This window comes from Oncorhynchus masou, chromosome 28, assembly GCF_036934945.1.
Source record: "Oncorhynchus masou masou isolate Uvic2021 chromosome 28, UVic_Omas_1.1, whole genome shotgun sequence".
Classification (NCBI taxonomy): domain Eukaryota; kingdom Metazoa; phylum Chordata; class Actinopteri; order Salmoniformes; family Salmonidae; genus Oncorhynchus; species Oncorhynchus masou.
In genome coordinates this window covers 19,560,685-19,577,458 of record NC_088239.1, presented here as the reverse complement: position 1 = coordinate 19,577,458, position 16,774 = coordinate 19,560,685, and the positions used below count along the sequence as shown (strand labels likewise).

The window sequence follows — 16,774 nt, the reverse complement described above, 5'->3', positions numbered from 1 at the left end:
TGAATGCCTAGTCATTCTAACCTGAAATCATTTACATAACTACCTCAAATACACTACATGACCAAAAGTATGTGGAAACCTGCTCGTTGAATATCTCATTCTAAAATCACAGGCAATAATATGGAGTTGTCCCCCCCCCCTTTGCTGCTATAACAACCTCCACTCTTCTAGGAAGGCTTTCCACTAGATGTTGGAATATTGCTGTGGGGACTTGCTTCCATTCAGCCACAAGAGCATTGGTGATGTTGGGCACTGACTTTGGGCGATTAGGCCTGGCTCGCAGTCGGTGTTCCAATTCATCGCAAAGGTGTTCGATAGGGTTGAAGTCAGGGCTCTGTGCAGGCCAGTCAAGTTCTTCCACACTGATTTCGACAAACCATTTCTGTATGTACCTCACTTTCTGCACAGGGGCATTGTCATGATGAAACAGGAAAGGGCCTTCCCCAAACTGTTGCCACAAAGTTGGAAGCACAGAATTGTCTAGAATGTCATTGTATGCTGTAGCGTTAATTTCCCTTAACTCGAATTAAGGGACCTAGCCCGAACCATGAAAAACAGCCCCAGACCAGGATTCCTCCTCCACCAAACTTTACAGTTGGCACTATGCATTCAGGCAGGTACCGTTCTCCTGGCATCCGCCAAATCCACATTTGTCCGTTGGACTGCCAGATGGTGAAGAGTGATTCACCACTTCAGAGAATGCATTTCCACTGCAACTGAGTCCAATGGTGGCAAGCTTTACACCACTCCAGCCAGCCCTTGACATTGTGCATGGTGATGCGGCTGCTCGACCATGGAAACCCATTCCATGAAGCTCCAAAGGAACAGTTATTGTGCTGACGCTGCTTCCAGAGGCAGTTTGGAACTCGGAAGTGAGTGTTGCAACCGAGATCAGACACGTTTTTACGCGTTACGCGCTTCAGCACTCCCGTTCTGTGAGCTTGTGTGGACTACCACTTCGCGGCTGAGCCGTTGTTGCTCCTAGACGTTTCCCACTTCACAATAACAGCACTTACAGTTGACTGGGGCAGCTCTAGCAGGGCAGAAGTTTGACAAACTGTCTTGTTGGAAAGGTGGCATCCTATGACACTGCCACGTTGAAAGTCACTGAGCTCTTTAATAAGGCCATTCTACTGCAAATGTTTGTCTATGGAGATTGCATGACTGTTTGCTCGATTTTATATACCTGTCAGCAACGTGTGTGGCTTAAATTGCCGAATCCACTAATTTTAAGGGGTGGCCACATACTTCAGTATATATAGAGCACCTCATACACCTGCATATTGATCTGATACTGGTACTCTCTGTATACACTGAGTGTACAAAACATTTGGAACACCTGCTCTTTCCATGACACAGACTGACTAAGTGATGGACTGGGTGTATTGATATACCATCCAAAGTGTAATTAGTACCTTCACTATGCTTAAAGGGATATTCAATGTCTGCTTCTTTTTATTTGTTACCCATCTACCAACAGGCCCTTCTTTGTGAGGCATTGGAAAACCTCCCTGGTCTTTGTGGTTGCATTTATGTTTGAAATGTACAACTCAACTGAGGGACCTTACAGATAAATTGTATGTGTGGGGTACAGAGATGAGGTAGTAATTAAAAAATGATGTTAAACACTATTATTGCACAGAGTGAGTCCATTAAACTTATGTGACTTGTTAAGCACATTTTTACTCCTGAACTTATTTAGGCTTGGCATAACAAAGGGGTTGAATACTTATTGACTCAAGACATTTCAGATTTTAATTAATTTGTAAAAATTTAGAAAAACATCATACTACTTTGATATTATGGGGTATTGTCTCTAGGCCAGTGACAAACAAATCTAAATTGTATTAGTTTTAAATTCAGGCTGTAACAAGAAAATGTAGAAAAAGTGGTGTAGGTAATTTCTGAAAGCACTGTATATCTGCAATGCAGAATCATTATAATGCAGCGCCCAAAGCTGCCACCTTGAAGCAACTGTCCAGTAGTCTGTACTGAGGCAGACCTTAGCTCAAGTAATATTTGGCTTCCTTTAAATATTTTGAGTGTTTGATTGAGCCTGCCTAGAGTGCCAGATGGGTGGTGTTTGCACCTTTAATTCTATTGCATTCAGAATCCGAATGACTATTTGAACCCAGGTCTGCAGTGGTAGGTCTATTCAGGCTGAATTATTCTGCTAGCAATAGCTAGCAGGACTGCCTGCTACCTGAGTGTCATGTCAAATGCCTGGCCTCAACATTAGAGAGCATAAATATCAGTCTGTATTCAGCACATTATAGTGAGGAGAGGCATCTGAACTGAAACACTGTAGTCTCCAGGACAGGATTAGTAAAATTCTCTATTAGCTAAGTGCCATTTATGGAAGTTCAAAACATTCCATTACATATTTCTAGAGTGGGTTGGAATTCAATCAGAAATCTTAATTTGTGTCAGAATTATTCATGAGTGGAAACAGTTCTCCAGTTCCTATGAGGATGTTATTAACAATGAGAATACTTTGCATACACAAATCACCCACTTACTACCAACAACATCAATTTGTAGCTTTGAAAAAAAATCCCAAACAATCATATACAGTGCACCCCTTGACTTTTTCCACATTTCGTTACGTTACAGCCTTATTCTAAAATGGATTAAGTTCTTTTCCCCCCATCAAAAATCTACACACAATACTACAATAATGACAAAGCAAAAACAGGTTTTTGAAATGTTTGCAAAAAAGTCTAAGTATTCAGACCCTTTACTCAGGACTTTGTTGAAGCACCTTTGGCAGCGATTACAACCTCGAGTCTTCTTGGGTATGACGCTACAAACTTGGCACACCTGTATTTGGTGAGTTTCTCCCATTCCTCTGCAGATCCTCTCAAGTTCTGTCAGGTTGGATGGGGAGCATTACTGCACAGCTATTTTCAGGTCTCTTCAAAGATGTTTGATTGAGTACAAGCCCTGACTCTAGCTCGGCCATACAAGGACATTCAGAGATTTTTCCCAAAGCCACACCTGCGTTGTCTTGGCTGTGTGCTTAGGGTTATTGTCCTGTTGGAAGGTGAAACTTAACCCCAGTCTGAGGTCCTGAGCGCTCTGAAGCAGGTTTTCATCAAGGATCTTTCTGTACTTTTCTCCATTCATCTTTGCCTCGAACCTGACTAGTCTCACAGTCCCTACTGCTGAAAAACATCCCCACAGCATGATGCTACCACCACCACACTTCACCTTAGGGATGGTGCCAGGTTTCCTACAGATGTGACGCTTGGCATTCAGACCAAAGACTTCAATCTTGGTTTCATCAGACCAGAGAATCTTGTTTCTCATGGTCTGAGAGTCTTTAGGTGCCTTTTGGCAAACTCCAAGCGGGCTGTCATGTGCCTTTTACTGAGGAGTGGCTTCCGTCTGGCCACTCTACCATATAGGCCTGATTGGTGGAGTGCTGCAGGGATGGTTGTCCTTCTGGAAGGTTCTCCCATCTACACAGAGAAGCTCTGGAGCTCTGTTAGAGTGACCAAGGCCCTTCTCCCCTGATTGCTCCGTTTGGCAAGGCGGACAGCTCTAGGAAGAGTCTTGCTGGTTCCAAACTTCTTTCATTTAATAATGATGGAGGCCACTGTGTTCTTGGGGACCTTCAATGCTGCAGACATTTTTTGGTACCCTTACCCAGATCTGTGCCTCGACACAATCTTGTTTATGAGCTCTATGGCCAATTCCTTCGACCTCATGGCTTGATTTTTGCTCTGGCATGCACTTTCACCTGTGGAAGTTTATATAGACAGGTGTGTGCCTTTCTAAATCATGTCCAATCAATTGAATTTACCACAGGTGGACTCCAATCAACTTGTAGAAACATCGCAATGGAAACAGGATGCACCTGAGCTCAATTTTGGGTCGGCAGGGTAGCCTAGTGGTTAGAGCGAGGTTGCAAGTTCAAACCCCCGAGCTGACAAGGTACAAATCTGTTGTTCTGCCCCTGAAAAAGGCAGTTAACCCACTGTTCCTAGGTCGTCATTGTAAATAATATTTTTTTCTTATGTGACTTGCCTAGTTAAATAAAGGTTAAATAAAATAAAAATAATTTGATCACTATTTTATTGCTGAGAATTGTCCTGTGCGGCAGGAAAAGAAAACGGTGTATTTGAGGTTTAAAAAGACTTCTAACGTTTGTAATTTCCAGTTTGACATTTCAGTTTTGATTGGCCCTAACGAAACATTCATCAAACCCTACAAAATGTCCATTAATTATAATCCGCATAATACATATTAAATCTTACAGCAACAGGAAATGTACATCTGTATGACGGGGATCAAGGGCTGGCAGGATTATGAACCCAATGAACTAAAGTCTAAGCCTTGCAGATAAACTAACTCCCAAGGAAATAGCTCCTAGGGTTCTTGTATCTTAATTAGAGTACGTCAAGCTTAATGTTGAAAGGAAATGGCATTGCTAGCAAACCAGTGTGATGTTAGCAACGCCAAGGCCATGAGTTAAATTCCCACAGGGATCACATAGACAAACTAAAAATGTATGCTCAAGCTTTTGCAATGCTAACCCCACCCAATTAGCTAGTGGTTAGGTTGGAGAAGTGATGGCTTATGGAGATAGTGAAATGTGCCCATTCAGCACTGCTCAAGGCTATTAAGCTATAGGCTCACTTTATAGAACCTCGGCTAAGGACTTGATTTAAGGGACGTGGGTGGTGAAGTATGGATACATCTGTAGTCTTAGGAGGGGTTAGTGGGTGTTATAAAAGCCTATATAAGCACTGCTCCTCTCCCTCTAGTCGATCCCTTTACAGTTCTGCTCTCTCCCTCCCCCTTTCTCTCTACTGCAATCTCTCTCCTTCCACTCTGCCAAATCCCCACAACCGCCAAGATAAAACATCTTCTGGTACAACTCAATGACATTCTGTGCTGCCCCCTCTCTGCAGGTTGCAGTCACAAGACAAGCCTGGGCCACATTCGGTAGGCACAACACTGTTGCAGATAGAACTGACAAGATGCCCTTTTCTACATGTCAGAGGGGTTTGTTTTACAGTACATCATATAGTTCTATCTGAACGTGCCACAACACTGTGCATTGCTTTTGTGAGTCTTGGTTACCTCTATTGGACCATCTCTCATCTGTCTGTGCTCTGAGGGGGCCCAATCCCTCAATCTTCCTCTCTCTCCTATTGCTCTCCTAACTATCTTCCCTGTAATGGTGCACATTCATACGTGTACTACGGTGCTTGGTTACTGTAATAAAGCACGGTTAACCCGTTTCTTAACATGGTGAACGAATGGGCTAACTAAAGCCACAGTTGCCTGTGTCTCTGTTCAGTGCACCTGAGTGATGAACTGAAATGACGGTTACTGAAATTTCGCCGGTGGTTCCATTATTTGATTCCATTATTATTATTTTTTTGTCTGTGAGCTCGATTCAGTTTCTCTAGAGATAAATCGGAACCAAGCCTGAACTGTGCGATGTAGTAGGGAGTTGTAGTTCCAACAGGCCAACATAATTGCCACGTTTTCTGTGCTACTAACTACAATGACCATAATCCATTGAGCGCCGGCCATTGAGAGACGGACAGAAGAGCGCGCGATCAAGAAAGGAGACAGCACATGCTAAGCAGATTCTTTGAGAGGTATCTCTACCTGAAAATACATGATCTAAGTGATTGATAGTTAGTATTCAGCTGTCATTAAAGTATGCCTTATTTACTTTGAAGAACTACTAAAATAGTGAATTGGTCAGACAACAGAGATGATGACTTGGAATTAAATAATAACAATCAAATAAAACAAATGTTATATACACACCAAATGCATAGTGCATTTAATGTCTAAAAATATAATCGAAACTGTATTTGAAAACTGTGATACATTTTTTATGATCGAACCGACCTCAAAAGGCACTAATCGCTCAGCACTACTATTCAGTCTTAACTCATAACATCTTAACATTCCCCATCCCTTCTCTCGCTCGCTTTCTTTCCCTAGGGGTACCTTGTTGCCCCCCCTTTTCTCAACACTGCTGTGGTGTTTGGAAATAACTCCAACCCGTTACAAATGGTGGGTGACCTATTTGTCGTTACCATTGGAGATTAGGATTGGGCGGTATCCAGACTTTCATATCATCATACCATCCTTCTCTCACCCTGGGATTTACGGTATTACCGGCGTAGTACACAAGGGAGCTCCAAAAACGCAAAAAAGTCCTTTGAACGTCTATTACTAGAATGCTAACAAAATTAGCACAAGAAATTGATCATTTCCATGGAGGCTGCTAGCTAAATATGCTAACAATTGCCAAGTCAGGGAATCCAGCTCCTAAAGTTATACATATATAGGTAGGAGCTACCAAATGTCATTTCTGGTGAGTTTAGACATTTCCAAGTGAATGTGAACGAGACATTGTACAAATGAACAAAGTTTTGACGCATGCTTGTCTGAAGGAAGAGCAGTACTGGATCTCTAACAGCATGTCTACACACCGTCTCTGTGTGGAGTCTGGAGTCGCTAGGGCAATGGGCCTGCCTGCTCTGCTCAGAGAAGATAGGGGAGGAGCAGATCGGCCGAGAACAGAGAGGAGAAGAAAACGCAGGAAATCAAGATATCAGTGGCAGCTGTACAAATAACTCATCCAAAAGGGCTTTGACTTCTCAAACACGGCAAAAAGCTAACACAATATGATGCCCCGTCACCTTATTAATTCAGCCACTTACTTAGATAGCAAGTTAAACTTAGGGGTTGTGTTAATGCAGAATTCTGCATTTTCACGCAGGAAAAAATATAAAAACGCATGAGAACTATCTTGCTGCTTTTCGTAAACGCAGATCTAAAATGCTTCTTATTGTAATTGTTGCTCTGCATCAGACTAATTTTGTGCTTCAGTTGTACTTCCAAACTCGGATAAGAATTCACAAAAGGGTATTCTATCAGCAGACAGTGCTCTGACTGATGTGTTGCTACTTTTCTCTGTACTTCTCTCCTGTAGCCAGGCTATTTTCTCCGGTCAATGCAAGATAAACTTTAATATTTATATTTTACCCCCTTTTTCTGCCCAATTCATGATATCCAATTGCAATTTTGTCTAATTTCTGCAACTCCCCAAAGGGCTGGGGAGATGCGAAGGTCGAGTCATGCATCCTCTGAAACATGACCCACCAAACCGCACTTCTTAACCTGTTACGTCTATGGGGGCGCTATTTCATTATTGGATAAAAAAACGTGCCCGTTTTAAGCGCAATATTTTGTCACAAAAAGATGCTCGACTACGCATATAATTGACAGCTTTGGAAAGAGGACACTGACGTTTCCAAAACTGCAAAGATATTGTCTGTGAGTGCCCCAGAACTGATGCTACAGGCAAAACCAAGATGAAACTTCAACCAGGAAATGAGCAGGATTTTTGAGGCTCTGTTTTTCATTGTCTCCTTATATGGCTGTGAATGCGCAAGGAATGAGCCTGCCCGATCTATCGTTTCCCCAAGGTGTCTGCAGCATTGTGACGTATTTGTAGGCATATCATTTGAAGATTGACCATAAGAGACTACATTTGCCAGGTGTCCGCCCGGTGTCCTCCGTCGAAATTGGTGCGTCATCTTCAACTGCACGTCTTTTTCCAAGCGATTCACCGGAGAAAGTAGACTACCACGAACGATATATCAATGAAGAGATATGTGAAAAACACATTGAGGATTGATTCTAAACAGCGTTTGCCTTGTTTCAGTCGATATTATGGAGTTAATTTGGAAAACAGTTCGCCGTTTTGATGACTGAATTTTCATTTTTTTTTGGTACCCAAACGTGATGTACAAAACGGAGCGATTTCTCCTACACAAAGAATCTTTCAGGAAAAACTGAACATTTGCTATGTAACTGAGAGTCTCCTCATTGAAAACATCCGAAGTTCTTCAAAGGTAAATGATTTTATTTGAATCCTTTTCTGGTTTTTGTGCAAATGTTGCCCGCTAAATGCTACGCTAGCTATCAATACTCTTACACAAATGCTTGTTTTGCTATGGTTCAAAAGCATATTTTGAAAATCTGAGATGACAGTGTTGTTAAGAAAAGGCTAAGCTTGAGAGATAGCACATTCATTTAATTTCATTTGCGATTTTCATAAATAGTTAACGTTACGTTATGCTAATGAGCTTGAGGCTATAACTGGATACAGGTTTTTTTCATAGCCAAACGTGAACAAAACGGAGGGATTTTGATGCAGTGCCTTAGACCACTGCACCACTTGGGAGGCCCCAAGATGAACTTTAAACAAAATATTGCCAAATAGAGTTCAATTTTGTTGTCATCTGATGAAAATGAAGCTATTTTCTGCCGAATGTGTTGCACAAATGTATTTTCTGTGAAGGAAAACTATAGTTGCATGTCCCTGATCACTCTATTGAAGCTAAAAAACAATTGACTTTAATTATAAAACAAGACCACAGTCAATACACAGCTGAACTCACCTGCTTCAGCTTTCTCCAGTTGTGTTATTTACAAACAAACACATGACTGGCTGAAAAGTTCTGGGGAACTAAGTTTCATAATGTCAAATAATGTGACAGGTGAAATGAAGAACGCAATCTGCTTTATCTTGTAACGCATTGCACAAGTTGACTGCAAGTATTTACTTAAAAAATTGCTACAAATATTAAAATGTATTGAAAAACTTGAAAGAAATATACTGAACAAAGACAAACACAACATGCAACAATTTCAAAGGTTTTACTGAGTTACAGTTCAAATGAGGAAATCAGTCAATTTAAATAAATAAATTAGGCCCTAATCTACGGAATTCACATGACTGGGAATAAAAGAAATGGGCCTCAGGATTTCATCACGGTATTTCTGTGCATTCAAATTGCCATAGATAAAATGCAATTGTATTCGTTGTAGCTTATGCCTGCCATACCATAACCCCACTGCCAACATGGGGCACTCTGTTCACAATGATGACATCAGCAAACCACTCGCCCACATGATGCCATAGACGTGGTCTGCGGTTGTGAGGCCGGTTGGAATTACTGTTCTCTAAAACGACATTGGAGGCGGCTTAACCTAGAGAAATTAACATTAAATTCTATGGCAACAGCTCTGGTGGACTTTCCTGCAGTCAGCATGCCAATTGCACACTCCCTCAAAACTTGAGACATCTGTGGCAATGTGTTGTTGGCCTTTTACTGTCCCCAGCACAAGGTGCACCTGTGTAATGATCATGGTGTTTAATCAGCTTATTGATATGCCACACCTGTCAGGTGGATGGATTATCTTGGCAAAGGAGAAATGCTCACTAACAGCGATGTAGACACATTTTTGAGAAATACAATTTTATGCATACTGAACATTTCTGTCAGCTTTTATTTCAGCTCATGAAACATGTGACTAAACACTTTACATGTTGCATTTATATTTTTTGTTCAGTGTAGTTTCAACGGTATTGACGGTATTGAAAAACCATCCTATGGCTATTTTCAAATATCCCGGTATACGGTATACAGTGGGGCAAAAAAGTATTTAGTCAGCCACCAATTGTGCAAGTTCTCCCACTTAAAAAGATGAGAGAGGCCTTTAATTTTCATCATAGGTACACTTCAACTAAAAAAATCCAGAAAATCACATTGTCGGATTTTTCATGAATTTATTTGCAAATTATGGTGGAAAATAAGTATTTGGTCAATAACAAAAGTTTATCTCAATTCTTTGTTATATACCCTTTGTTGGCAATGACAGAGGTCAAACGTTTTCTGCAAGTCTTCACAAGGTTTACACACACTGTTGCTGGTATTTTGGCCCATTCCTCCATGCAGATCTCCTCTAGAGCAGTGATGTTTTGGGGCTGTTGCTGGGCAACACGGACTTTCAACTCCCTCCACAGATTTTCTATGGGGTTGAGATCTGGAGACTGGCTAGGCCACTCCAGGACCTTAGTTGCCCGGGCGGTGTGTTTGGGATCATTGTCATGCTGAAAGACCCAGCCACGTTTCATCTTCAATGCCCTTGCTGATGGAAGGAGGTTTTCACTCAAAATCTCACGATACATGGCCCCATTCATTCTTTCCTTTACACGGATCAGTCGTTCTGGTCCCTTTGCAGAAAAACAGCCCCAAAGCATGATGTTTCCACCCCCATGTTTCACAGTAGGTATGGTGTTCTTTGGATGCAACTCAGCATTCTTTGTCCTCCAAACACGAATAGTTGAGTTTCTACCAGTTATATTTTGGTTTCATCTGACCATATGACATTCACCCAATCTTCTTCTGGATCATCCAAATGCTCTCTAGCAAACTTCAGACGGGCCTGGACATGTACTGGCTTAAGCAGGGGGACACGTCTGGCACTGCAGGATTTGAGTCCCTGGCGGCGTAGTATGTTACTGATGGTAGGCTTTGTTACTTTGGTCCCAGCTCTCTGCAGGTCATTCACTAGGGCCCCCCGTGTGGTTCTGGGATTTTTGCTCACCGTTCTTGTGTTCATTTTGACCCCACGGGGTGAGATCTTGCGTGGAGGCCCAGATCGAGGGAGATTATCAGTGATCTTGTATGTCTTCCATTTCCTAATAATTGCCCCCACAGTTGATTTCTTCAAACCAAGCTGCTTACCTATTGCAGATTCAGTCTTCCCAGCCTGGTGCAGGTCTACAATTTAGTTTCTGGTGTCCTTTGACAGCTCTTTGGTCTTGGCCATAGTGGAGTTTGGAGTGTGGCTGTTTGAGGTTGTGGACAGGTGTCTTTTATACTGATAACAAGTTCAAACAGGTGCCATTAATACAGGTAACGAGTAGAGGACAGAGGAGCCTCTTAAAGAAGAAGTTACAGGTCTGTGAGAGCCAGAAATCTTGCTTGTTTGTAGGTGACCAAATACTTATTTTCCACCATTATTTGCAAATAAATTCATTAAAAATCCTACAATGTGATTTTCTGGATTTTTTTTCTTCTCATTTTGTCTGTCATAGTTGAAGTGTACCTATGATGAAAATTACAGGCCTCTCATCTTTTTAAGTGGGAGAACTTGCACAATTGGTGGCTGACTAAATACTTTTTTTCCCCACTGTATACTTTATGCTGTCCAAGCCTATTGGAGATGCTCAATAGCAGCGAGGAATGGAGAAGGTGTGGTGTGTATGTAGCGAAAGCTGAAAAATCACTTTGGGTCCGGTAGCCGTCCTCGTCTCATCAATCAAAGTCACCCGTAGATGGAGAGAGTGCTTAGCAACCACAGGAGGATCATGGCATGGGGCACGGCAGACCTTGGCATTGGCCACACCGCACATGCCATTTAGACCGGGACGTTTTGCATGTAAATTCATTCTCAGAGTGGAGCGGTGCCCGCTGAGGGATCCTGACATTTAATTTGTGTCTCGTATTCTAACCAGAGAGGGAAACTTCCAAGGTTGTTTTTTTTCCTCTCTCGAGTGACAGCTGACATTTCAATTGATTTGGACTGATATCAATTTGGCTTGACAGAGGAGGTTTGAAACAATACGAGAGGACTGACAGACTATCAATGGAGTAGACATACGATAAATTATGAAGCACAATGCATTGAACCACATAAATAAAATGGTTAAAAACATTATGATTCATAGACCTACACATTAGCGTCATTGCATTACTCCTTATGTTCATAATTCATCAACTGTAAATAAACAGTTGATCATATCTGGTATGATTAGATACAGCGACCCCAAGATTGCTTATTTATTGTGTCCACACACACACACACACACACACACACACACACACACACACACACACACACACACACACACACACACACACACACACACACACACACACACACACACACACACACACACACACACAGAGTCTATTTACAACTAGGCTCTCTGGCTGCAAGGGTCAAAGTTTATTGTCACACCTGGTTGCTATGGTGTCAAGCTCTCTCTGGAGCATGAAGACTGACATCAGCAGTAGAAGAGAAATGACAAAGTGGAAACAGACAGGACAGTACTGTATGTGAGGAGACTCTGGTTCACTATAAACCCAACTGACAGACGACTGGGTTAAGGTTTTCTATAAGTGAAGTCAGAGGCAATAGAATCCCAGCACATTGCAAAGCCATATGTAGAGCAATCTCAACAATACAGGGATCTATACCAGATGATGAAATAAACTAAGGTGAAACAAACAAAGTTTGTCTCTGTGTATGTGTGTGTGTGTGTGTCTGTGTGTGTGTGTGCATGTGTGTGTCTATGCGTGTGAACTGTATGAGTTTATACAACAGGTGGGTCTAATCCTGAATGCTGATTGGTTGAAACCGCATTTCAGCTGGTGTCTATTCCACAAGTTACCACCGGCTAAATCTGACGTTAAAATGCCTATTTACTCTGTTCCATCTGACTGCGCAATCCACTGTTTCATCAGCCCAGCCAGTCTCATCAAGCCCAAACATGATCTCCATTATAAAAAGCATATAGACATTATCTCACGTTTCTTTTAGACTAACATTTAGTTTTCAAAAGCAGAGATTTTTATAAACCTTGCCGTCTGTCTCTCTGACATTTTCAACATTCTTTCAATATTCAAATTCGATCTCCAGCTGTCCCATTGTAATGAACGTGTTGGGAGTCGGGACGAGACAAATAGGCAGGCAGCGTTTCTCAGCCAGTCAAAATCATGAGTCAGCTGGCATCATTGTATGGATATATACAAAGAAATGTCAATTGAAAAAAGGTCAAATGAAACAAAGTGCAGTTAGTTTGCAGTGTCTTTCCAGCTTCAGTTTGAAGTGAATGTGTTAGCTGTGTTGTTGGCTAGCTCCTTTGAACAACAGTGTACTGACAAGTGAGCCCATTTTCTTTGCCAGGTGAAATTGCGCCTCATTAGCTCAAAGTTATGGATGTACCCAAATAAATGTCACTTGGAAACAGCTTCAACAAATGCAAATGCAGCTACTTTGCTGTTATTCTGCCTGCACTTTTTGATGTGACTGTAAGTTAGCCCGTAGTTGGCTAGCTAGCAAGCAAGGGATAAAAACATTGTCAGCCAGTATGGCAATGGAATATTTGGAACGGATGACTGGGTCACGTCCATAGATACAGAACAAAAAGACTGAACGACTTGGTCGCGTCTCTGGCAACCGAACCGATCAATGACAGCCAGTTTGGGTAGCAACCCTAGAATTGTGTCAGGACTATATCTTGTGGAAGGATGAAATAGTATGAATAAATGAATCAAAATAAAAGTTTTATTTATGAAAATATGTCAATAATATAGCAATAATGCCCTCGAAGCTGGTGTTTGGAGGATATATTGCCATGTCTTGGGACTAACAACACCCGTGCCAATATATCCTCCAAACACTGGCTTAGAGGGCATTATCACTTAAATGTGCCACTGCTTGTCTCTACATAATTTGAACCATCAATTCACAGATCCATGTGTATATGTACGCAAGTACACGTGGATGTGTGTGTGCTCTCACCTCGTCCACGGTCCAGTGGGCCACACGGCTGGCCTGTACTCCGGCCACTCCAGGCAGCAGCTTGCAGTGCTGCTCCCAGCATAGGGGCAGGTCCCGGCCAGGGTGGGCCGACATTGCCGACAGGAACACCGACTGGTGGAGGGCCTGCTGCAGGCTGTCCACGCTGTGCTCTGGAGGGGGAAGGGTGTACATGTCATTAGTGGGTTGCCAATGTGAATTTGTTAATGAGTGAGAAAGTGAGAGAGAAAGGGAAAAAGAGGGTGGGGAGAGGAAGAGAAAGTGAGCGAGTGAGGAGAGAGTGCCTTCAGAAAGTATTCACACCCCTTGACTTTTCCCACATTTTGTTGTGTTACAGCCTGAAATTAAATTGATTAAATTGAGCTTTTGTGTCACTGGCCTACACACAATACCCCATAATGCCAGTGAAATTATGTTTTTAGAAATGTTTACAAATTAATAATGTAAATCTGAAATCTTTTGAGTAAATAAGTATTCAACCCCTTGTTATTGTCAGCCTAAATAACTTCAAGAGTAAAGATTTGCTTAACAAGTCACATAATAAGTTGCATGGGCAATAATAGTGTTGAACATGATTTTAGAATGACTACCTCCTCTCTGTATACCATACATACAATTATCTGTAAGGTCCCTCGTTTGAGCAGTGAATTTCAAACACAGATTCAACCACAAAGACCAGCAAATTTTCCCAATGCCTCACAACGATGGTCGATGGGTAAAAACATTGAATATCCCTTTGAGCATGGTGAAGTTACTAATTACACTTTGGATGGTGTATCAATACACCCAGTCACTACAAACATACAGACGTCCTTACTAACTCAGTTACCAAAGAGGAAGAACACCACTCAGGGATTTCACTTTGAGGCCAATGGTGACTTTAAAACTGTTAAAGAGTTTAATGGCTGTGAAAGGAGAAAACTGAGGATGGATAAACAACTTTGTAGTTACTCCACAATACTAACCTAAATGAAAAGAAGGAAGCCTGTACAGAATACAAATATTCCAAATCATTCATTCTGTTTGCCACAAGGCACTAAAGTAATACTGCAAAAATGCAGCATAGAAATAAATGTTATGTCCTGAATACAAAGCGTTATGTTTGGAGCAAATCCAACAACACATCACTGAGTACCACTCATCATATTTTCAAGCATTTTATTTTTTTATTTTACCTTTATTTAACTAGGCAAGTCAGTTAAGAACAAATTCTTATTTTCAATGACGGCCTAGGAACAGTGGGTTAACTGCCTGTTCAGGGGCAGAACGACAGATTTGTACCTTGTCAGCTCGGGGATTTGAACTTGCAACCTTCCGGTTAATAGCCCAACGCTCTAACCACTAGGCCACCCATGGTGGTGGCTGCACCCTGTTATGGGTATGCTTGCCATCAGCAAGTACGAGGGAGTAAAAAAAAATGGAATAGAGCTAAGCACAGGCAAAATCCTAGAGAAAAACCTGCTTCAGTCTACTTTCCAACAGACACTGGGAGACAAATTCACCTTTCAGCAGGAAAATAACCTAAAAACACAATGCCAAATATATACTGGAATTGCTTACCAAGACAATATTGAATGTTCCTGAGTGGCCTAGTTACGGTTTTGACTTAGATCAGCTTTAAAATCTTGGGTAAAACTTGAAAATGGCTGTCTAGCAATGACCAACCACCAACTTGGCAAAGCTTGAAGAATTTAAAAAAAATATATATGTGCAAATATTGTACAATCCAGGTATGCAAAGCTCTTAAGAGACATACCCAGAAATAAACTGTAATTACTGCTAAAGGTGATTATAACATGTATTGACTAAGGGGTGTGAATAATTATGCAAATGAGATATTTCTATATTTCATTTAAAATTAGCAAAAATGTAAAAACAACATGTCATTATGGTGTTATTGTGTGTAGATGGGTGAGAAAAAACATGCATTTTATTTTAATTAAGGCTGTAAGAACAAAATGGGAAATACGTCAAGGGGTATGAATTGTTTCTGAAGGCACGGTAGAGGTAATGTACAGTACAGCAAAGGCCTGCTGGGAAAATTAAAATAGTCTGCTAAGCAAAAGTTACAATGACCTGCATAGTAGAGTGGGATCACTGCAGGGGGTAGGGCTGCAGGGGGTAGGGCTGCAGGGGGTAGGGCTGAAGGTAGATAAGCAATGGTACAGGCTTTGTCCACAGAATTCACCAAAAAATGACAGGCGACCGACCTTGACTTTTGTTCCATTTCTTCTTCCTTTTTTTGATTTTACTGTGCATCAACAAACAAACCGTTTTGCTTTCAGCTTCGCCAGGTTCCTATCCTTCCTTTCATTATTGTCTTTCTTTTCTAATCCTTCATTTTCTAATGGAAGGATCCACTACCTAGTCCCTCTTGACAGCACAATGTAGATGCATCTCTCCCTTAACCGCAGCAGTAGATAAGAAGAATCAAGTGTTCCTGAGCTCTTAGTAGGCTGATGGACTAGGGGAGATACCAAATGGTTATGTAATGACTGATGCCCTACTATACCCCAGATGCACCCTCTGTCTTGGCAGGCAGCAAAGCAAGCTTTGAGGGGGTGGTGTGTGTGTGTGTGTGTGTGTGTGTGTGTGTACACAGACAGCAGGAACAGGGTCAGCTACAGGACATGTGGTTTTTCTTCCAGTTGTCTCCCAGCTATGTCTCAAAGGAGTAGAGCTGGGTTTGACATGCTTGTTAACCGTGACATTTGTCTACGTTTGCTGCTCCGATGGCCAAACATGGCTAACATCTGTAACCCAAGCAACGCTACGACGAGTCCCCAAAGGGTTTTTAGTAGTTATTGAGAGGATTATGATTAATAGGATTCAAATCAGTGTTATATTACACACAATCATACTGTATAATGCAAGTGGATTTGTGAGAACTTAAAACATACAGATATACTACCCTTTCGAGTGCCTTGTTTGATATTGCCTTTCTACTCTCACCTTTGAAGCATTGATCCTATTACATTTTGTGGTGCACTCTATTATTATTAAGAACAATCAAATAACTTGCAGAGACAACTCAGTAGCTTTGAAGTGCGGCCTAATTAAGATTATTTTTTTATTGTTTTTTTTGCTAAATAAAAGAAGCAGCATATGATGTCTGACATCTGCATGGTAGATCTTTATCTCTTTGTTGGTCCATCGTATCAGAGCATTCTTAGCAAGACGTTAAAAGGATTATGAGTACAGTGTGAGCAAAGAAAACGCAGCAAAATCGAGCAGACTTTTCTTAAGAAAGCACTTTCTTTTGGAACGCCATAATTCTTCAACATCTTTCAGGTCTCCCTCAAAAAAGAAGCAGGTAAGCGTTTTTCATCATGTATCT

At 41.5% G+C, this 16,774-nt stretch overlaps 1 protein-coding gene across 4 annotated transcripts in view; it reads right to left on the bottom strand.

Annotated features, from left to right (window-relative positions):
- Positions 1–16,774, bottom strand: part of LOC135517307 (lethal(3)malignant brain tumor-like protein 4) — a 144,640-nt gene that overhangs the window by 8,002 nt on the left and 119,864 nt on the right. For all 4 annotated transcript variants that reach the window (XR_010452023.1, XM_064941489.1, XM_064941491.1 and 1 more), the window contains exon 18: positions 13,420–13,589. Coding sequence is in view for 3 of the 4 variants with exons in the window: in XM_064941489.1 (XP_064797561.1) it covers positions 13,420–13,589 (170 nt within the window). In the remaining variant the exon portion in view is untranslated. The remainder of the gene's footprint in view (positions 1–13,419; positions 13,590–16,774) is intronic.